The sequence below is a fragment of the Rhea pennata genome, chromosome 17 (assembly GCF_028389875.1).
Source record: "Rhea pennata isolate bPtePen1 chromosome 17, bPtePen1.pri, whole genome shotgun sequence".
Lineage (NCBI taxonomy): Eukaryota > Metazoa > Chordata > Aves > Rheiformes > Rheidae > Rhea > Rhea pennata.
Genome location: NC_084679.1, coordinates 16,883,610 through 16,902,547, shown reverse-complemented (window position 1 = coordinate 16,902,547; position 18,938 = coordinate 16,883,610). Strand labels below are relative to the sequence as shown.

The following is an 18,938-nucleotide window of genomic DNA, read 5'->3' as shown; positions in this document are numbered from 1 at the left end:
CGCTTAGTGACACTGCGGCAGTGGTTCTGGCGAGCACCTGACAGTTGGACAGTTCTGATGACAAATCAAAAAACTGGTTTGTGGCACCTCTCTAAACATGTATTAGGGTGGAGAAAAAGGTTAGGATTTATGGGCTTAGGTGTGCCTTCTTTCTGATCAGGGCTGACAAAGTCCACTGTTTTAATTTAGATTTGCATAAAGATTCTAGATAGCCTTTACCATTCTGTGCAATTACCATGTTAGAGAGAATTAAACAACTCTTGGCTGATGTGGGGCTGTGTTGCTCACTTGGTTTGCTTGCAGGAAAACCCTGATCTGTCTTCCTTTGCTACATCTTAACACGCATAGGAACAGTAATTGACAGGTGGATAATTTTATAAAACTTGTGGATTGTGGATGCTGATGGGATTCCTGAGCAAGGGTAGTGCTGCCTATAGGCACCTTGGCATAATGGGATGTATATCTGCAGGTCATTTAACATCAAGGAGAAACAAACAGTGTGCAGATAAGTAGTAGGATATTTCAGATGGGACAGGAGACAGGCAGGCAAAAGTCCAAGGTGTTCCATTCCTCAACACTGTTGGCTTGCCGTGTGGCCTAAGATAAGTCATAAGACCATGGCTGAGGTCCTCTGAACACAAGGTGCTGCTGGTGAAAGTCAAGAAGAATGTGTGAGCAATATAAATGCCAGATGCAAACACTTCAGTGAATGTGGAATCACATATTCTCTTGGCAGCAGTGCAATATGCCTGCATGGAGCCAGCAAGTAAAAATTATAGTGATACTATAATTTCAATATTCTTTTTAATATAAATGATAGGGATGAGTTTCTTAATCTGTTTTTAAGGGAGTGTTTACAGTGGTCAAATAATTTTCATTGTTTCAAATCTGCTCTTCAGTACAACAAAAAGCTAAGTTAGCTTTTGAAAAATAATACTAATTCTTCTGAGAAAGATTTTTTTTTAATCTTAATGTCACTCCCCAAAACAAGGTAGTTATGTTCAAGTTAGGTCATTCTTCAGTTACCTCAGTGATGTGTTTTTTATTGATAGACTTATCTCTCTATTTTCTAATCCTCTGAAGTTCTATCAATATATAGGGTGCTTATAATGTATATCACATTTTAGAATAAGCAGTATTATCTTTTTTCAGTGCTACTTAGGTATCTACCAAAGTTTCCTTGCTTATGAACTGTATTGTTTACCAGCCTGGCACCACATAGCTCAGTGCTGACATTTAAGATTGAAGGGCTGCTATTGCTCTTAAGCAGCTCCCTTCGTACTCTTTTGCTGTGATATGGTCAGTATTTGAGAGGCAGCAGATGAAACACTACCCACTTAGTGTCAGTAAGAAGGACAGGGAAGACCTGTACATGAAGGAACCTCAAGAGGGTGAAGAAAATGAAAAGAAGGCAGGACTGAGGAATTAAGGAGGGGGAAAATTTCCTGGGCTTTTTTATACTCTCCTGTTTAGTTTTTCAGAACTTCTCTGAGCAGATTTTTCACTGAGAAGGGTGTAAGACCACTCCTTTCCAACAGACACTAATACCTAACCTCAGGGTGAGTAAAACTGCAGATATTTAACATCATGCGAATTTGACTGTTTTCCCTTTAGCTAATGAAATAATACCTAGCATACACTGGGTTCTTGCTCTGAGAGCCCTGGTTCTGCAAAGTGTGCAAGGACTGTTACATTTGATTCACAAATGGTGCCCAAAAAAAGGATGCCATACAGAAGTGGGATTTCAGTTACCCTTAGACATCATCAGGCAGAAAACATTCCAGATTCTGCCAGAATTGCCTACCAAAACCATAACTTCCTTTACAGATTTAATTACTGATACGTTTTGATTAAATAAGCTCCTTAAAAAGTAAATCTGGGATTTAATCACTTTCTTCTGGCTTTTAAATTAGCATCAGTTAAAATGATCTTTCATATTTAGTCTTTTATATTACAACAGTAGACCTAAATAGCCAGCAGGTGTTGAATGCCCCTTGAAGGACTATCTGGTGTTTTAAAATGTTCCCAGCTTTCACTGGTCAACAGACAACAATATGGATCAAGAAGATCTTTGTTCTCTCCTACTGACCTCAGCTTTGACTTTTAACTTTCAATTTCCTGTAGCTACAATCAGTGTTTTGAAGGGAATCACAGTGGGTAAGTTACCTCTGAATCACAGATTGAGAATAACTACTGAAGGATACAGAGGTCCCTGACAGGAATTAAAAAGCCAGAGTGAGCAATTTAATTTCTAGTGCTGTCTGTGTTTTCCATCTTGATTCTTCTGTGTAGGTGCCACTGTTCTTTTTGTTCTTTTCTTTTTCAGGCACCAGAGTAATGGAGCGGTTATTTCCCGCTGTGGACAGCCTGAGGTCAGTTGGTGGGGCTGGAGGAATGCAGATGATGAACACCTTGTCCAATCTGTAGCCAAAGCCTGTGCCTCAGATTCAAGGTCCAACAGTAACAAAATAATGAATGGAAATTGTTCTAGAGATTTCTCCAATGGAGGGGATCTGTCTGATGTGGAATTTGGTAAGCTTGCCACCATTCGATTTTTGAAAACGCTACAGCTTTCAACAAGAGCTTAGTCTCCTATATGTATTGTAGCAGGTTAAATCTCTTGTATTTATTCAGGCATGCTCTGATTTTTTTATGCCTAATGCATATACATTGTTGAGCTTGAGTAAATTATTGTTGTAAACAATGTCAAAAGTATCCTTTTAGTTATTCATTGCTTGCCTGTCTTCCACAGATTCCTCAATCTCTAACGCTTCAGGAGCAGAGAGTTTGGCAATACAGCCTCAGAAGCTTTTGATCTTAGATGCACGGTCCTATGCAGCAGCTGTGGCTAACAGAGCCAAAGGTGGAGGCTGTGAGTGCCCAGGTAAGCACTGCTGCTTCTTAGTTTTATATGAACTTAATCAAAAGGATTTGCTCAACAGTAATTACATTGATATACTTCACTAGAGCATGTTTAAAAGACTGCATGGATGCAAGTACCATTCATCTACATGGAAGTTTTGGATCATTATCACACAATCCCTTCAAAAAGACATGCTTAGTTGTTAATTAATTAAGTCTCTTTTTTTCAGAGCATAAAATAAGCTGGTAACGGTGTTCAGTAAATGTTGAACTGTGTGGAATATGTTGATGAGCTTTTCCTCACTAGGTCAAGTATATAAACTAAAGCAAGACAAAGTTGTCCAATTAACATCTAAGAAACTTAAACACAATCTACTAACTATAGAGGCTAATAATATTCCAGAATGGTTCTGCAGAACACAATGTTTCAGCAATTTTTGTGACGATGCAATGTTTTTCAGCATTTATACCATAACCTAAGCAATTGAAATCCTAATTCATTTTGCATTTGTAAGACATTCACACTCATCACTTTCTGTATTCTTTGGTATTTATAAATTCTTTATATTATAAACAAAATATTATATTATGGTCCCTATTAGATATGAATACATCCTGTTGAAATTCCATAGCTGGAGAGCGTAGAGAAAAATACCAAAAAAGGAAAATTAAGATAACAAGAAGCTATTTCAACTAAATTTTCCTATTTTGGTTTTTGCTGTAATAGCTACACTTTGATATGTAGCCACCAGTAAGAAAAGAGATGAATTTTCTATTTAATAGCTCAAAACTATAAAATAACTTATCATCACACTATAAAATTTCAGAACAGAAAAGCAGATTATGTGAGAAGCTTAATTTTCCTGCTATATATTGATTCTTGGATTCTTTGTAAAGAAATTTCCAAAGAGCTTAAGTGCCCCCTTCAATAAATTCGATTTGCATTAAGTGCTTCCTTTTTGCTGATACACTTTCTACAGATATTGCCAAGTTTGCAAAAGACAAAAAATGCTTAAATTGTTTGATACTGTCAGTCACTTTTAACTGTGGTTACATAGTCCATCACCAACAGGATGTTTTGAGTTGGGCCAGAACTTGTTGAGCTAGTTGACAGTTAAGAAATCAAATAATATAAATTATGCTATTTTAAGCAAGTATTGACTTTCCTTTTGCAAACAATCAATATACCATACTCTACATCCTGACATTTCTGTCATAGAAAAGGTCATTGTAGCTATCATGTCATCATTTTTTGCAGACAGAAGCATCAGCACAGAGGCAAGATAAACCTAGGAATGGTCACAATTAGCTAATTAGCTAATTCTGCATCTTGCTGGGTGCTCCCTGTGACCAGTGGACCCTCTTCATACTGAAACTGCCTTCCCACTAGAGCTGACTTGCTTGAGTATATAGCATAGCAAACTCTGAAAGAAAACTCAGCAATTCTGTCCATGTTCTCTGAGTATTTCTCACCCCTGTGTTGCTCATCCCTTCTCTTAGAGTAACTCAGAATAAAATCATGTAATCTTTCAGCTTTTCTGAGTGATTAGGAAAAGAAATATATAATCTATATGAAAATACAATTTAGTTTATCAAATTTAAGAACATGCACAAATTATCAGTTGAATATTGTTTATGCTTCTCAGCCTTTTATTATATTTCTGAGTTTTTTTAAAAACATCTATAACCTTTAGCACAGCAATATCACTGTTCCCATAAGTCTGTGGTCTGCTTTTTGTAATGTGAAGTAAAATATTGAAAATAAATGTACAAACACTTTGCTAGTTTTTTCCTGTTTTGCTGTCCTGTGTTGTAATGTCTGGAATTCCTGCTGAAGTCCAAGTGCTAGCTTCTCCTCTACAGAGGAGGTAAACAGCTTATTTCATCTAGCCACAGCAGCAGTGTAGTTTTTAGTTTCTTTACTTTTTCTTGACATTTCCCTGCAGAGTATTATCCAAACTGTGAAGTAGTGTTCATGGGGATGGCAAACATTCACTCCATCCGGAAAAGCTTTCAGTCCCTGCGTTTGCTCTGCACACAAATGCCAGATCCAGGAAAGTAAGTGGACGTTCAATGGGTTTACCTTTGTTTACATCTTCCTGCATTCCCTGTTGCTGTTTGTAAACTGAAATCCAATATTTGTTCCCTTACAAACTTTCCTGGGTAATAATGCTAGCTGTATTTCTCTTTTCCACAGAATTTGAGCAAAAGGAAGTTGTTGGCTTATTATCACTGAAGTGACTTTAGAAAATGAGCTAATAATGAGATTATAATTTAGCCCTGAGTTTTGATACATTTTGAGAATGTTATTACTTCCATGTGGGGTTCTAAGTGCTACCACTTAGTTACAGCTACTTTTCCTGATCTTCAGTCTTTATAATCTGATTCCCCTTCAAAAAATTCTAGTGTGATTCCATTAATTTCACATATTTATAGTGTCCTTTCAGGAGACTTGGCCTTCCAGTGGCATGGGATAATTAGTCTCTACTGGCCCAATATCTAAGGATCTTCTGAGATTGGATCTTCATGAGGACACTTAGTCAAATCAGTCCTGTTTCCCCTACCACTTTGTTTTAAATTTGTTACTAAGAATCTTTCATACTTCTTAAGGAGATTCAGAATGGCCAGCATTGCTAAACTGAATATGAAATTCTTCATATGGCTGAGAGCCTTAAGATACCTATTGCTTACCTTGGAAAGCCAAGAAGGGACATAGCTCTAAGAATAGTTGAGAGATGGGAGATGTGAAATGTACCTCAGGTCCTACTCTTTCCTGGCAACATGGGGTTTTCCTGGGCATATGGCAGAGTCCCAAGATTAGCCAGTGATACTCTTGGGTAATTTGAACCCTCAGTTTGGAAGAAGCGAGACAGCAGAAGTTGCTGAAAGTAATGATTGCCCAGAAGCACATGTGGAAGCTTTACTTAAACTGCTTGCATGTCTGAGCAGCAAGCATACCACAGACTGGCCATTCCTCAGGTAGACTGCATAGCTTTGTTTCTTGGAAGTTTGGGAAAGCATTAACAAGATGTAAATGAAAATTAGATTCAGGAGTGGCATTCACAGCATAATGATTATTCTTTGGATAACTTCAAAGATCAAAACTGGAAAGCATTTAAGAAGAGAAAAAACTATCTTCCTTTGTTTCCTCTAGTTGGTTGTCAGCTCTGGAAAGTACCAAATGGCTGCAGCACTTATCTGTGCTTCTGAAATCTGCGCTACTTGTAGTTCATGCCGTGGACAGAGACCAGCGACCAGTCTTAGTGCACTGTTCAGATGGTTGGGACCGTACTCCACAGATAGTGGCGCTGGCCAAATTGCTGCTAGATCCATATTACAGGACCACAGAGGTTTGTAAACCATCTGTTAGTGCATGAACTAGTCATTGAGTTTGGGTTCTTTTGCAAAGAAGTTTGTGAATAAATGATTTCAGCTTTTTCCACTAGAAAAAGCACCAAAGCTAGCAGGAGTTTGCCAAAAGTAGTCTGCAGGTACAGTTACATATGGGTTAAATATATTCTGTAATTCAAGAGCAGATTATATTTTTCCCCTTTCCTGTAACTGCCCACTCATTGTGCTTTCCCATGTTTAGCTTGGGAGGATGTAATACAGAGGGCTTCTAGCACTATTTCAGTTTCTCAGCCACTCATTGATACGAAGCATTTCTCTCTTCTAGATTTCTCAGCTGCGTATTTTTCTAATTTCACTTTTTCAATGCTCTTTGTCATTTAGTTATATTTCTCTTTTTTTTCAATCTGACTGATTTTTCTTCCATCACTTTTCAGCATAATGGGATATGTGGTGGCTGGATTCTATCTACCAGCTGCCGTGCAAAATACATTTGTTGTCCAGAAGAGAAGCGTGTGTCTGAACACTGTGCTGTAAACTGCTCCTCAGAGTCTTTGTAGTTTTCTACACAGGGATCACATACATTTAGGAAAATGAGTTTTCAGCCTTGCAACAGTTGAGACTTTTCACTGTAATTTTTGCTCTAAATTACAACCATTGGCTTAATAAGCATCCTCTACAAATTTTCTGTCTGCTGTAAATGAAGACCTTCCTACTGTTTTAGGTCATGTAAGACTAAGTGTCCCTTCAGGTGCTAACCTAGACACTATTTTGAAATGTTGCTCTGCTCTTTTAGGTTGCAGGACAAACCACACTATTGAACTTTTATGAAACTTGTGAATGTGCTACATTTGGTATATGCACAGGCAAGCACTCTATCTGAATATGGACATCCTGTCATGAGTGAATTGATTTCTTTTATGATGGAAAGATCTGCCCATGATTTTCAAGGGAGAGTTTTAAAATTTCTTCTCATGTCAAAATCCTGGTTACCATAATCCGGAGGGTTTTGATCACGATGAAGTTCCTACTTGCTCCTGCCTTGCCAAGATAGGTGTCATATGAGGATCTTCCTTGCCTGTCACTGAGGACTAAATAATCTGCCTTATTCCCTTTCTTGTAAGCTAGAGAATTCTGATCTGTCCTAATTTCACTTTGCTCTGTTTCAGAACACAGAGGTATTAGCTAGAGAAGTACAGATGTGGCTAATGCTGAAGTGAACTCAGATTGAGTGAGGGCACAGTAATAAAGTGTTTCCCATGAGTCTTGGACTATTTTAGAAAACTGTAATTGAAATAAAGAAAAAACAGAAACTTTCATCTGCACTTTCATTTCTGCAGGGTTTCCAGGTGCTAGTGGAGACGGAGTGGCTGGATTTTGGCCACAAATTTGCAGATCGCTGTGGCCATGGTGAGAATTCGGATGACCTAAATGAGCGCTGCCCAGTGTTTTTACAGTGGCTGGACTGCGTCCATCAGCTCCAGAGGCAGTTTCCTTGCTCTTTCGAGTTTAACGAAGCATTCCTTGTGAGTTGGCAGCTTGAGAGATTGCTGTTTTACAGAATACTTCTAAACCAGTACGCAGCACTAACATACTTAAGAGCCCTGAGGGATTTCAGATTTTCCCATCTACCTGTGATACGGTGAAGCCTGATAAAGGAAATGGGAAAACTGTCCAAATATGGCAGACAAAAGTATTTGGATACTTCATGGAACCAGAAGTCTGTTCACTCTTGAAACAGGCAGGATCCTTAAGGACTCCCTTTAAACTTTAAAAGAAGAAAGAAATTTTATGAATTTAATAATCTTACATAACATGTGCTGAAATAACTCCTGTATAATACATCTACAGGACAGGAAAAAATCATAGTTACTGCCAGTATAAACTTCCCCTTGCTTTGATTTTATGTTTTGAGTTGAGAAGACTCCTCTGAAAGCAACCCCCTCCCTTACCTTTCCATTCAGGTTTTACGTTTCTTTTCTGAAAATATGTAGGATGTACTAGTTGTGTTTTTTTTTCTTTTGAAGTGGACAGCTGTCCTATTAGAAATTTGCCTAGGACTGTCAAAATCAGATCTGAAGGGCACAAAGCAAGCCTACGTGTAAAAGGTTTTCTTGTCCACTAAGAGATTTAAAGCACATTTATATGATTCTAACTGACTTGAGTTGCCACTTGCTTAGTCATGTAACCAAATATATGCACAGTCCTAGTTTAGCTCAGTAAAATGACATGCATAGGCTTAAACTGGCTTCATAGCAATCTGCTAATCTACAGGAATGATGTGTGAACATACTTTTGGTGTTCTGGCCCGCAGTTTATTAAAGTCTTGAAGTAGTTATCTTTTTCTAAATGTCTGAATAATCCCATTGAAGTCATTGAGACTATTCATATGTTTACAGTTAAGTTCATGTTAAGCTATTTTGTCAGACTGAGACCAGAGTATAGAGTGAATAATGACCAGATTGGATGTGTGTGCTGTGTGCATTTATACCAACATACAGAAATCTATGTTTTTCCCCACTACTTTTTGCCTTTCTGTTGTCAAATTAATGTTTTATAACAGAGGTATCATGGTTCTCTTCTTTGCCTTATCCTCCAGGGTTATGAGTTTGAAACAGCAAGAATTTTATACTTGATTGTAGAACAAATATTCTATCTTTATATCTTTATTTTTTCTCATTTTTTTAGTTACGATTTTAAATGATTCCATTATGCTTGAATTCTTTTGCAATTAAGTTTCTAAGAAGGCATATAAAAATGCTAAGTATATTCATATATCACTTGTTAAAAAAGGGATGTATTGCCTTGTGAAGGAAAGATTCATTGCTTCTTAAGCCCGAATGTTAATTCTTACATAAGCTGCTATCTTCTGCCATGTAACTGTATTTGCGTTGGTCTGTGCAGGTCAAATTGGTGCAGCACACCTATTCTTGCCTCTTTGGTACATTCCTGTGCAACAATGCGAAAGAGAGAGGAGAAAAACATACGCAGGAACGGACCTGTTCTGTCTGGTCTTTGCTGCGGGCAGCAAATAAAACCTTCAAAAACCTGCTCTACTCTTCTCAGTCTGAATCTGTATGTATCCTTTATTCCACACCACATCGGAAGAGTCCCTTTAGGGGCTCCAAGGTATAGTGTTCTCAGAAGCATATATGTTAAGAAAATACACAGTCTATAGCAATGGGACATCATACTGCTTCACTGTCGTCATGAGTACAGTGCAGAGAGAGTACATTTTTCAGAAAATGCCTCAGCTCTCATCATCAATATTTACTATGGAACAGTCTGTTGAATCTTATATTTACTGACTCAAGCTTAATCTATGGTATACACTTCACAACGCAAAACTTGAGACTAAAATATTCACATAACATTATTTGCTGTTGATTTTTGTGGAATATCAAATGCAACGCCAGGAATATTACTATACTCGAAACATATTTTGTGTAACTAAATATTTTGCTTTATTTTTTGTAACAAAAACCATTTTTTTTTATGTTTGTCAAATAGACCTTTCTAGAGAACTAAGCTAAGTCAGAGGAATGTCATAAAATTGCCTACAAACTTAGACACTTTGTTTGTGTTAATGTCAAATCTAAACAGAAAATGTAACTGAGGTTATTTAGCATATATGTGTTTAGTACTTTCACATTTTCGACTTGGCTGCACAGTAGTAGCACATTGGGAAGGGGCTTACAGTATTTTTCCATGTGTGTTTGATAAAAGGGCATGAATGGCATTCGGATGGAGATGCGATTTAGGAGGCATGGCACGATGCAGTGGTGAGCATGCTTTGTGAACAGGCAGTCAGTCATTGAATGTCACTATGATTAGGACAGCAAAGATTTTTTAAAAGTGTGACCACTTTTTGTTTATAAAGGTACAAGAAACTATAAACCTAACTGTAAGGACTGTGTTACGCTTTTGCATATGATAAATGTGGGTTTTAGTTGTCCTTTAGAATAAAATTAAAACCTGGCTTAGTTTATAGGAGTTTAGGAGTTTATATTTACATTTTTCATAAAAATAAAAAGATTAATTTTCTATTCACATCAGCTCTCTATCCTTGTCTGTCTCCTATGGAGAGCGTACATGCAGCCTGCGCTCAGACAGCGTACAAATCCAATTTGTCATTGTAGCAGGCAACATCAGAGCCCTTCAAGCCTTTTCAGCTTGAAACTGTCATCATAAGGGTAGATTGTGATAGCTGGAAGCCTGAGACATGTTGCAGATAAATACAGCTTGTGGGAACTTTTAAAGCTGTGGATACATCTAAGGTTTCCCTGAGAATACCTGCAAGTTTGCCCAAGAGGAGCTTAGAGAGTGCTCTCAAAGCAGGCAGTGTAGACAGATAGCTGTTCTGTCATTGGGGCTGCCCTTACACGCTGTATCCTGCAAAAATAGATGTAGTCTCAGTGACTAGGCCTCTGTTATCAGTAACTGCTACACTGTACTGCACTAAGATAATTTGGATAATTTGTCTGTATATAGGAGTTTGGGTAATTTCCTATCTTGTATTCATTTCTCCATGGTTTTACTTCAGTGTTAATAAGGTGCCTCTGTGATCTATTATAAAACCTAGTAATTTAAGAGCAACATCCCTCAGACCAAGACATCCCAGATTCCCTCCCTCTGCTCATTTGGCTATTTCTCTCCTGTCCTCTGCTTTTCCACAAGAAAGTTGCCTGGGAAAACAGTGGAATTGATAGAGTGACCCAGAGTGTTTTAAAATGAAACAGAAAGCTTATTCAGTACTCAAGGAATCCCTTTTGAGGCCATTCTGCCTGTTCAGCAAAATATTTCTGCATGTGCTTAATTTTTCATATACGAGTGCTTCCATTAAAGGCTGTGTTAACTTTGATGAATTCAAGCCTGTAGAAAGAGGTTATAAGTTCTGCTCTCATATGGCATGATATAATTCAAAGTACAAGGAAATCTCTGCAGTAACAATAGGCCACTGAATACTTAAGCAGTTTAAATTGCTCAGAAGTGTTATTAAGGTGTAATTTGCACAGAACACATTGCTGTAAGTCGTTCATGAGAAGTTGAAAAGCCCACATTGTTATGCCTCAGCCTCCTTCTCTGAAAGAAAAGGTAATTATATATTCAAGTGTAACTGATTAAAACTGCATTTAGAAATCTAGCAAGGCCTCCCAGCTGCATAGCTGAATAATAAGCTGAGAAGACCACAGTCAGATTTGAACAACTTTTTACATTCCAAGAGCGAGCAGTTAAAATTTCCTATTGTTCTTTATGTTCTCCTCTCTCAGGTGCTGTATCCAGTGTGCCATGTGCGTAATCTAATGCTGTGGAGTGCTGTTTACCTGCCATGTTCTTCCCCCTCTACACCTGCTGATGACACTTGTGCCCCATACCCTGTTCCAGGCTCTAGCCCTGAAGATCAGCCTCTGGGCAGGTGAGCCTAGAGCCCAGAAATCCAGTCCTGTAAAGTAAGATCAACAGAAAATATTATGGGATGTAAAGAGAAGAATACTCACTTTGGGAGGGGGCTATTTTTTACTGGTTTGTTTGCAGGACTGTTTGACTGATTTACCAAAAAGCGTTCTTTCATTGTTTCAGTCTTGAAAGTTGTAAGTTTCAGAGGTTCTAGTTTAACAAATGCATCAAAATAGAAAAAAGATTAGCAAACAGAATTAAGTTCTGGATATTATGTAACCTTATAGGATTCCTTGTATTCTTGTGGGATATAGGCATTCATTTGGTTATACATGACTTCTTCTATGCTGTATACCTATTTCTTTGCTTTGCTTTTTTGTAAGATGATTCTGAGCACATGCTAAATGGGAGGTGTGACCTGAATATAAGCATTTGTGCTTTGTGGTAAATGGATTATTCTGGGAATGTTTGAAGTCTGGTTGAACATATTTTCCTGATGGCAAACAAAGAAAGTACTGAAGCAACTTCGAACTAGAGAAGGTCAAAATGTGCTCCTAGATAATACTTTATGAAACTCCACTAGTTAGCAGATTGTTACTGTCCTAATTGTTTTTTTTCTTTTTTTAAAAAAACATGGTAACTAAATGTTTAAAAAAATACTGTAACTTTGGATTCTGATTATTTTTACCTTTACAGGTTACCAAAGACAAGATCATTTGACAATCTGACGACAGCCTGTGATAGTAGCATGCCTACAACCAATCGACGTAGTAGTGATCCCAGTCTAAATGAAAAGTGGCAAGAGCACCGTAGGTCTCTGGAACTGAGCAGCCTTGGTAACCCAGGGGATGATCCGTTTGATGGAGATAGCCTGAGCAAACAAGGCAGGGCTCCAGTTGGAGCAGAACTTTCTGTTGCAGCTGGTGTGGCAGAAGGACAGATGGAGAACATTTTGCAAGAGGCCACTAAGGATGATGTTGCTCTGGAGGAGCATGTAAGGGGTAGCCTAGAGACAGTTGGTAAAGAGGATGAGATTGCCCTGGATAAGGAGAACAGAACTGAAAATCTGCATGGGCACGTCAGTGACCTCTGTGAAAAGACTGAGATGGATAAAAGTATTGTAATGAACAATCCAGTGTCCAATCCATATCCAGTTTCACAAGATGGTTCTGAGCTTAAAGGACAACAGGATGAGCATATTGATCTCAGTAATACTATCCAGAAGTTACCTCAGTTGAAAGGACTACAGACTGTTCCTTTGGAGAGTTTTGTAAATAGAGATGCTCAAAAGAGCATGGAGGAAGGTGTTAGCAAGCTTCAAGAAGAAACAGAGGGTCTGTATAATACACCACAGGGCAGCCTTCCATTATCTCTCACAATCCAACATGAGGCAAGAACATCGAACGTTGAAAGTTCTACTGAAACCTTAACAGAGAATGAAACAAAGCAAGAGCTGATTCCTAAGAGTCTTTGCCGTAGACCTCATCTGATCGACAACAGTGCTGATGAACTTTCTCGAACTATTGAAAATAGGCCAGGGGGGGAAAGCATGTTAGAACTTCAAAAAGTGGGAACAAAAGTAAATAGGACTTCTAGTAGCAGCAACACACACATCCTGATGCCTTCCCCTTGTGCCTTGCCTTTAGCTGAATGTAAAGATGAAATTGTGTGTAATGGAGAGCTGTCACCTGAAAACAAGGTGACAGAGAAGCCTGTGGGGTTTAGAGTTACCCAGAAATATCCTGCAACAAATGGACATTGTGTGAATGGAGAGGACAGTAGGATCAAAGCTTCTCTGAGTCGGCAGGTCTCTACAGCTAGCTGCAGTTCTGCTCAGTTTCACTTCAGGAACTTGCACCAAAAATGGACGTCTAGTCATCCTGGGAAGCCACAGACAGCCAGCAGCCCAGACCAACCTGCCAGAAGTCACCTGGATGATGATGGGATGCCTGTCTACACTGATGTTATCCAGCAGCGCCTGCGCCAGATAGAAACTGGGCATCAGCTGGAAGTGGAGACCTTGAAGAAACAAGTGCAAGAGTTGAAAAGCCGACTGGAGAGCCAGTTCCTGAATAGCTCCTTGCGTCTCAATGGTGATTATGGAGATGAAGTGGTAAGTGACAGAGTAACTGGACCTCTGCTGAAAACAGTGGGCCAGTTAGTCAGGTTCTGGATGTCACCATAGTGTCAGCTCTCAGTTCATTGGCCAGGCAGTGATTTTTTGGGGCATATCAGGTTTTATAAAAGTCTCAAGGTTATTCTTAAAATGGCAAGCAGCTAATTGAATACATGGCAAATGGCAATTAATGATGACTAGTATTTTCACTGTATTTCAGTTTGACCATTGATACAGCAGAGGTTTATTTTAAGATACATGTTTTGCAGTAAACTTGCACATACTTTGATGTCTTGTTGAAAAAGGCTAATGAAGGTGTCCAAAAGCACTTGTTTCATTGTTGTATTCACACAAGGGCAAAAATACTTTTCTGAAGATGTGAATACTTCATTTAGTGGAACCAGAAGATGGGACTGATCTTTTGGTGCTTTGCACGCTCAGGGAACAACAGACATAACAGTGGCTGCTCTGTTAGCTCAGACCATCAGATTCAAGCCATCCCCTTGGCAGAAAGATGACTGGCTCAGGGCTTGTTAGCTGGAGTAACTTAAGAGCTTTTGTGACAGCCATATGTCAACATGAGTTTTGTTTTTTTGTTCTTACAAAGTAAGAATTTTAACAGTCTTTTAAACCATCTTTTTGCTTTTCCTACTTGGGAAATGTTTAAAGTAGTCAAAGTACAGATTAAGTTTGAGGCATGGTTCAGATACAGTATGCTTCTATAGCATGATTAAATGACTTGTGTAGTTGCGGCTGCAAAAGAAATTTAAAAATTAGAAATGAAGTAAGTGTAATTCTAAGTACAAAGATCTCAACAGCTAGCAAGCTTTCTATATGTCTTGTGTTGGATGAATTTTTGAGTTGCCTTAAATGCTTCTCCCTTACCTATTTTTACCTAACTTCTCCTCTTCTTTTGACTAATGAATAAGAATAAAATTTCAAAAGAAATATAATCTCTGGCCTTATACTGTTGCTTGAATGTGACACTGATTCAGAAAACAAGCTGGAGTCTCTTGTTCTTTAGAGGTCTTTGACCACAAAGCAGTTATATGGATTGCTGTAAAACTTGCTTTTCTGAAGGCTCAACATTTTTAAGTAAAAGAAAAGAAGAGGAAACAGGTAGGCACAGGAGAAGGAGAGGGAGGGACATGAAGGGAAAGGTGAGGAGACTCAGGAGAATTCTTCAGAGTTTGCATTTGCCTGTGTGTCAGAACAGCAAACAGAGCATTGGCCTGTAGGTCCTGAGGTTGGCCTGATACGTACTAAAAATTTCCTTTTCCTACATGCACATTATAATGTGTTCCATACACCTGCAAATTTGAAAAAAAATTTTTTTTTATAAGAGGTTTCCAACTTTTGTTTATGTTTCTCCTAATTTCTTTAGAAGTGGCAGAGGTGCTGAATAGTCCCAGGTACATTTGTTGAGAGAGAGATTCAGGGGCTTCTTGGCTATTCAAGTCAGAGGTGACAATACCAACGTTTGTTAAGAGCTCGTTCTGGGCATCTATGTCAGCTGCGTATCATTGAAATTTGGTGCGACTTCTCTCACTGCAGGAGCCTGAATTCCTTAGAGAAATGTGATGTTCTGGCTTAATTTATTATACTTTCATTTTTTAAGAGCCTTCACAAATTATAGCGTGAATTGGGAGTGAAATCACTGCATCCTTTAGAAAATTCCACTGTTTTAAATAATTTGATCTTTATCTTCTGTTTCTGCCTCCTCTTGGGAGTAACAGGGTTTTCTTCCATAACTTCTGAGGTACCAATTCCTCAGACACTAGCAGACATAGCAAGAACCCTTCATCCTTTCATATATTTAAGATCTGGCTGGGTTTTATTTAGGTCAGTTAGTTAAAATATAATTCTACCTGGCTAGACTATATTGAGGATGCATTATTCCCCCAAAACTGTCTATGGAAATGACTCAAATTCTTAGTTTTCGATAAGTGATTTTTGGCTGGTATCTTTCTAGGACTTCTGCAGATGACAGGATGTACGTGTTACTAGTATTATTTTTGAAAGTGAAACAACCTTGGAAACAAAATGAGAGTGAAGTTGGCGCCACAGATAGCAGTTTTTAGGTTCCCACTGCTAATCACCCAGAACTTCATAATAACACATAGATTCCTGCTATTAATCATGCTAGGACTTCATAACACATAGATTTTAAATCCATTCCACCTTCCATCATCCTGTCATCAGAGGGTCAAGAAAAGAGCCATTTTCTTGCAATTCACCAGTGCAGAAACTGCTTCAAATTGTGGCATTTGCAATTCTTTTCAAAATGTAATTCTTGCCTTTGCCACCACGTGTATTATACAGAAGCTAGTGGTTATGACAGAAGGCCTTCCAGGATGCATATCGTCTGCTCTTTCCTAGCAGGAGATACTCTTTTCATTCACCCTTTACAATTGTCCAGTTTTTATTTGCATGGAAGTAGGAACACGGGATAGTTCTGTTCAGCTGTGTTTGTTTGTCAACAGACTTCTATACCCGACTCGGAAAGCAATCTGGATCAGAACTGCTTGTCTCGCTGCAGCACAGAGATTTTCTCTGAAGCCAGCTGGGAGCAGGTGGATAAACAGGACACAGAGGTACAGACTAAATCCCTGTAAATCCATCATTCTTTCCTTCTAGTAGGATGGGATGTTCATAATTCAAATTATACTACTTCCTTTGGTCATATGCCAGTTCCTATGAACTATATCCCTTGCATTTGCTTCTCTCTCATACTTATTGAATATCAGTACCTGTGCCTATGAGCCCTCTGCTATCAACTGTCTGTGAACTCTCTTTGGAAAGCTGTGGCAGGGATAAATAGCTAGAGAAGCCTTATACTAACATGTACTTTGTAAATATTCTTGGTCTGGATATTTTTGAAAGATGGAAAGAAACCAGAGAATTAGACTTTATGACTATGTTTCTGTTTGTCTGAGTGTATCAGTTTTCAAGGGGAAGGTTTCTCTCTTCCCTTTCTTTCACCTTGCAACACTGCATTTGTGCTCTTAAATAGAACAAGCACTTTCCTCATGCTGCTTTGCTTTGACTTTGTGAGCTCAAACGAGATGGTTTTGTTTCTAATTAAGTGATCTCTCCTTGATAAACATGTCTTTGTCTTTTATTTCTCCCAGGTGACACGATGGCTTCCAGACCACCTCGCTGCACACTGCTACGGCTGTGACAGTACATTCTGGCTTGCCAGCAGGAAGCACCACTGCAGGTAACTTGTGTATTGATAGAGAATAGAAGGGACTATCAGCTAAGAAGGAGGTGAGGTCAGGGCTTGAATTGTCACTCTCCTGCTTTTAAACTAGGAAGGGATTTTCTTTTGAGGTGTAGTTCTTTGTCAAGGATGAATGTCAAACTAAGAATTTCAGAGCAAGAGGACCACCTATGCTCCTGAAGCAAATAAAGGAACCAAGAGCTTTGGGAACATAGAACAGTTTATCCTGTTTCGTTTCAGTGCATTCAGAGTATATATTTCAAAAGCCATAGTTGGTGTCTGCTGTACTTTGGCCTAGATGAATCCAGCCTTTTCCCTTCAAAATGAATTTGAAGGCAGTTTGCTGTTTACAAATACAGCTTTTTATGTGGGTGGAAATAATAAAAATGCTGATTTGCCTGCTTTGCATTCAATACTGCAAATATATGAGTAACATCTTTTTTTCTATTACTGGTTGAAAAATTGCTCCTTTCCTTTTCTAACCATTCTTCTCTTTTCATTAAATTACTTTTGTAAGAGAATCTGAAAGAGACACCTACATGAAATAAAAGTTGCTGGATTATTCTTTGCAAAATATGTCACTCTCAGAGGCCACAATAGATAATGCTGGTTGCAGGAGCTTAACGAAGACAGGTGATAATCGCCTTTTGTTGAGATCATATTCTAGTTTAAGACAGAGAACTTGATTTTGAAGTTACATTTTCAAACAAAACCCTATTCCTGAACTCTAGACATCACAAAATGATTACAAGAATTATCATATAGATAAATGGTAGTTATCCCATTTTGATGCTCTGTTGCTTTTTGAAGTTGTAGGCAATAAAAGGAACTTTCTTCGTTTTTGTCATTTTATATTTTGCTCCATTTAATCATCTTGTAAAGATAAACAAACCCAGGAAAGAATAAACAGGAGTTGAATGGTTTTGATTCATGTCCAGTGTGTTTGCACAAATTTATTTAAATAAATCGTATGGCTTCAGATGAAAAATATAATTGTTGTGCATACAATATATATCTGAAGGATTTTGTAAGAGTTACGATGATGTTTTCCTTTGTCCTTTTACTAGTGGGTTTGTTTATTTAGTTACAAGTTGTGAAGTGTATCGCATTCAGCATTGTCACCCTGCCTCCTTGCTTCCCTGCACTGGCATTTAGCATCTATAGTTATATTTTCTAGGCCTAGATTCTGGAGAACTAGTGCCCAGGGACACCTCCAACACCACGAGCAGTTAATAGTTGCTTAAGAGTTTCAAGTTTTGTTGCAAATTTCCCTTAAGTGTCTTTTATTTCTTTGTCTTTCAAATGTCTAACCTGGGTTCAATAGGCTCTCCTTATTAAGCCACAATTTTTTTTATGATAGAGACCAATAAGGAATAGTGTAATACACAACAAGAAAATGATACGTTTTTATAGCCTATGTTTTCATAAAGCCCAGTGATGAGTGGAAGTCTGCTCACCATCTTATCTGAGAGTGAAAACAAGTTGAAAACCACATAGTCTTAAGGCCTTGAGCAGGATAAAAATACCCAGCTTCCTTCATTGCCACTGTTTGCTTCTTTTGCTAGTTCTCCTCTGAGCTCTTTCTCCCCTCCTTGCAGGGACATTGAACGTGTTGATCAAATCCGGTGAGCATTTCCAACAGCCTCTGTCTGTTGTCTGTCTGCATTTTCTTAGTAACTTCTCCAAACTAACTTGGTCTTTTCCCCCTCTTTGTTTTTCACTTGCCTAGAAATCACTAGCAATGAATTGTGGGTGGAAAGCACAATCTGTTGGGTATTTAGATTCAAATGACTCTAAACAGGCCTCTCTTAAAAGACATTTAGGACTTGGCTTTTGGTAGCTTAAACTGTGATGTGGATTACACTAACGCTCACCATCAGTAAATCATTTGAGTAACAGAGAATGCTTCACTTCTAACCGAAAAGAGATTAGCCTTCAAGTTTAGCCATGATGCTTTTATTTTTCATTCTTTCCCTTTTTGACTTAATTGTG

The 18,938-nt window shown here is 38.4% G+C and overlaps 1 protein-coding gene across 9 annotated transcripts in view; it reads left to right on the top strand.

Annotated features, from left to right (window-relative positions):
- Positions 1–18,938, top strand: part of MTMR3 (myotubularin related protein 3) — an 88,779-nt gene that overhangs the window by 61,988 nt on the left and 7,853 nt on the right. For 3 of the 9 annotated variants that reach the window (XM_062590378.1, XM_062590375.1, XM_062590373.1), the window contains 11 exons: positions 2,327–2,532; positions 2,753–2,884; positions 4,809–4,920; positions 6,017–6,212; positions 7,551–7,736; positions 9,115–9,339; positions 11,481–11,626; positions 12,304–13,720; positions 16,207–16,317; positions 16,855–16,943; positions 18,545–18,571. In XM_062590378.1, the coding sequence (XP_062446362.1) occupies positions 2,327–2,532; positions 2,753–2,884; positions 4,809–4,920; positions 6,017–6,212; positions 7,551–7,736; positions 9,115–9,339; positions 11,481–11,626; positions 12,304–13,720; positions 16,207–16,317; positions 16,855–16,943; positions 18,545–18,571 (2,847 nt within the window). The remainder of the gene's footprint in view (positions 1–2,326; positions 2,533–2,752; positions 2,885–4,808; positions 4,921–6,016; positions 6,213–7,550; positions 7,737–9,114; positions 9,340–11,480; positions 11,627–12,303; positions 13,721–16,206; positions 16,318–16,854; positions 16,944–18,544; positions 18,572–18,938) is intronic. The other 6 variants (XM_062590376.1, XM_062590380.1, XM_062590377.1 and 3 more) reach the window with 6 other exon arrangements.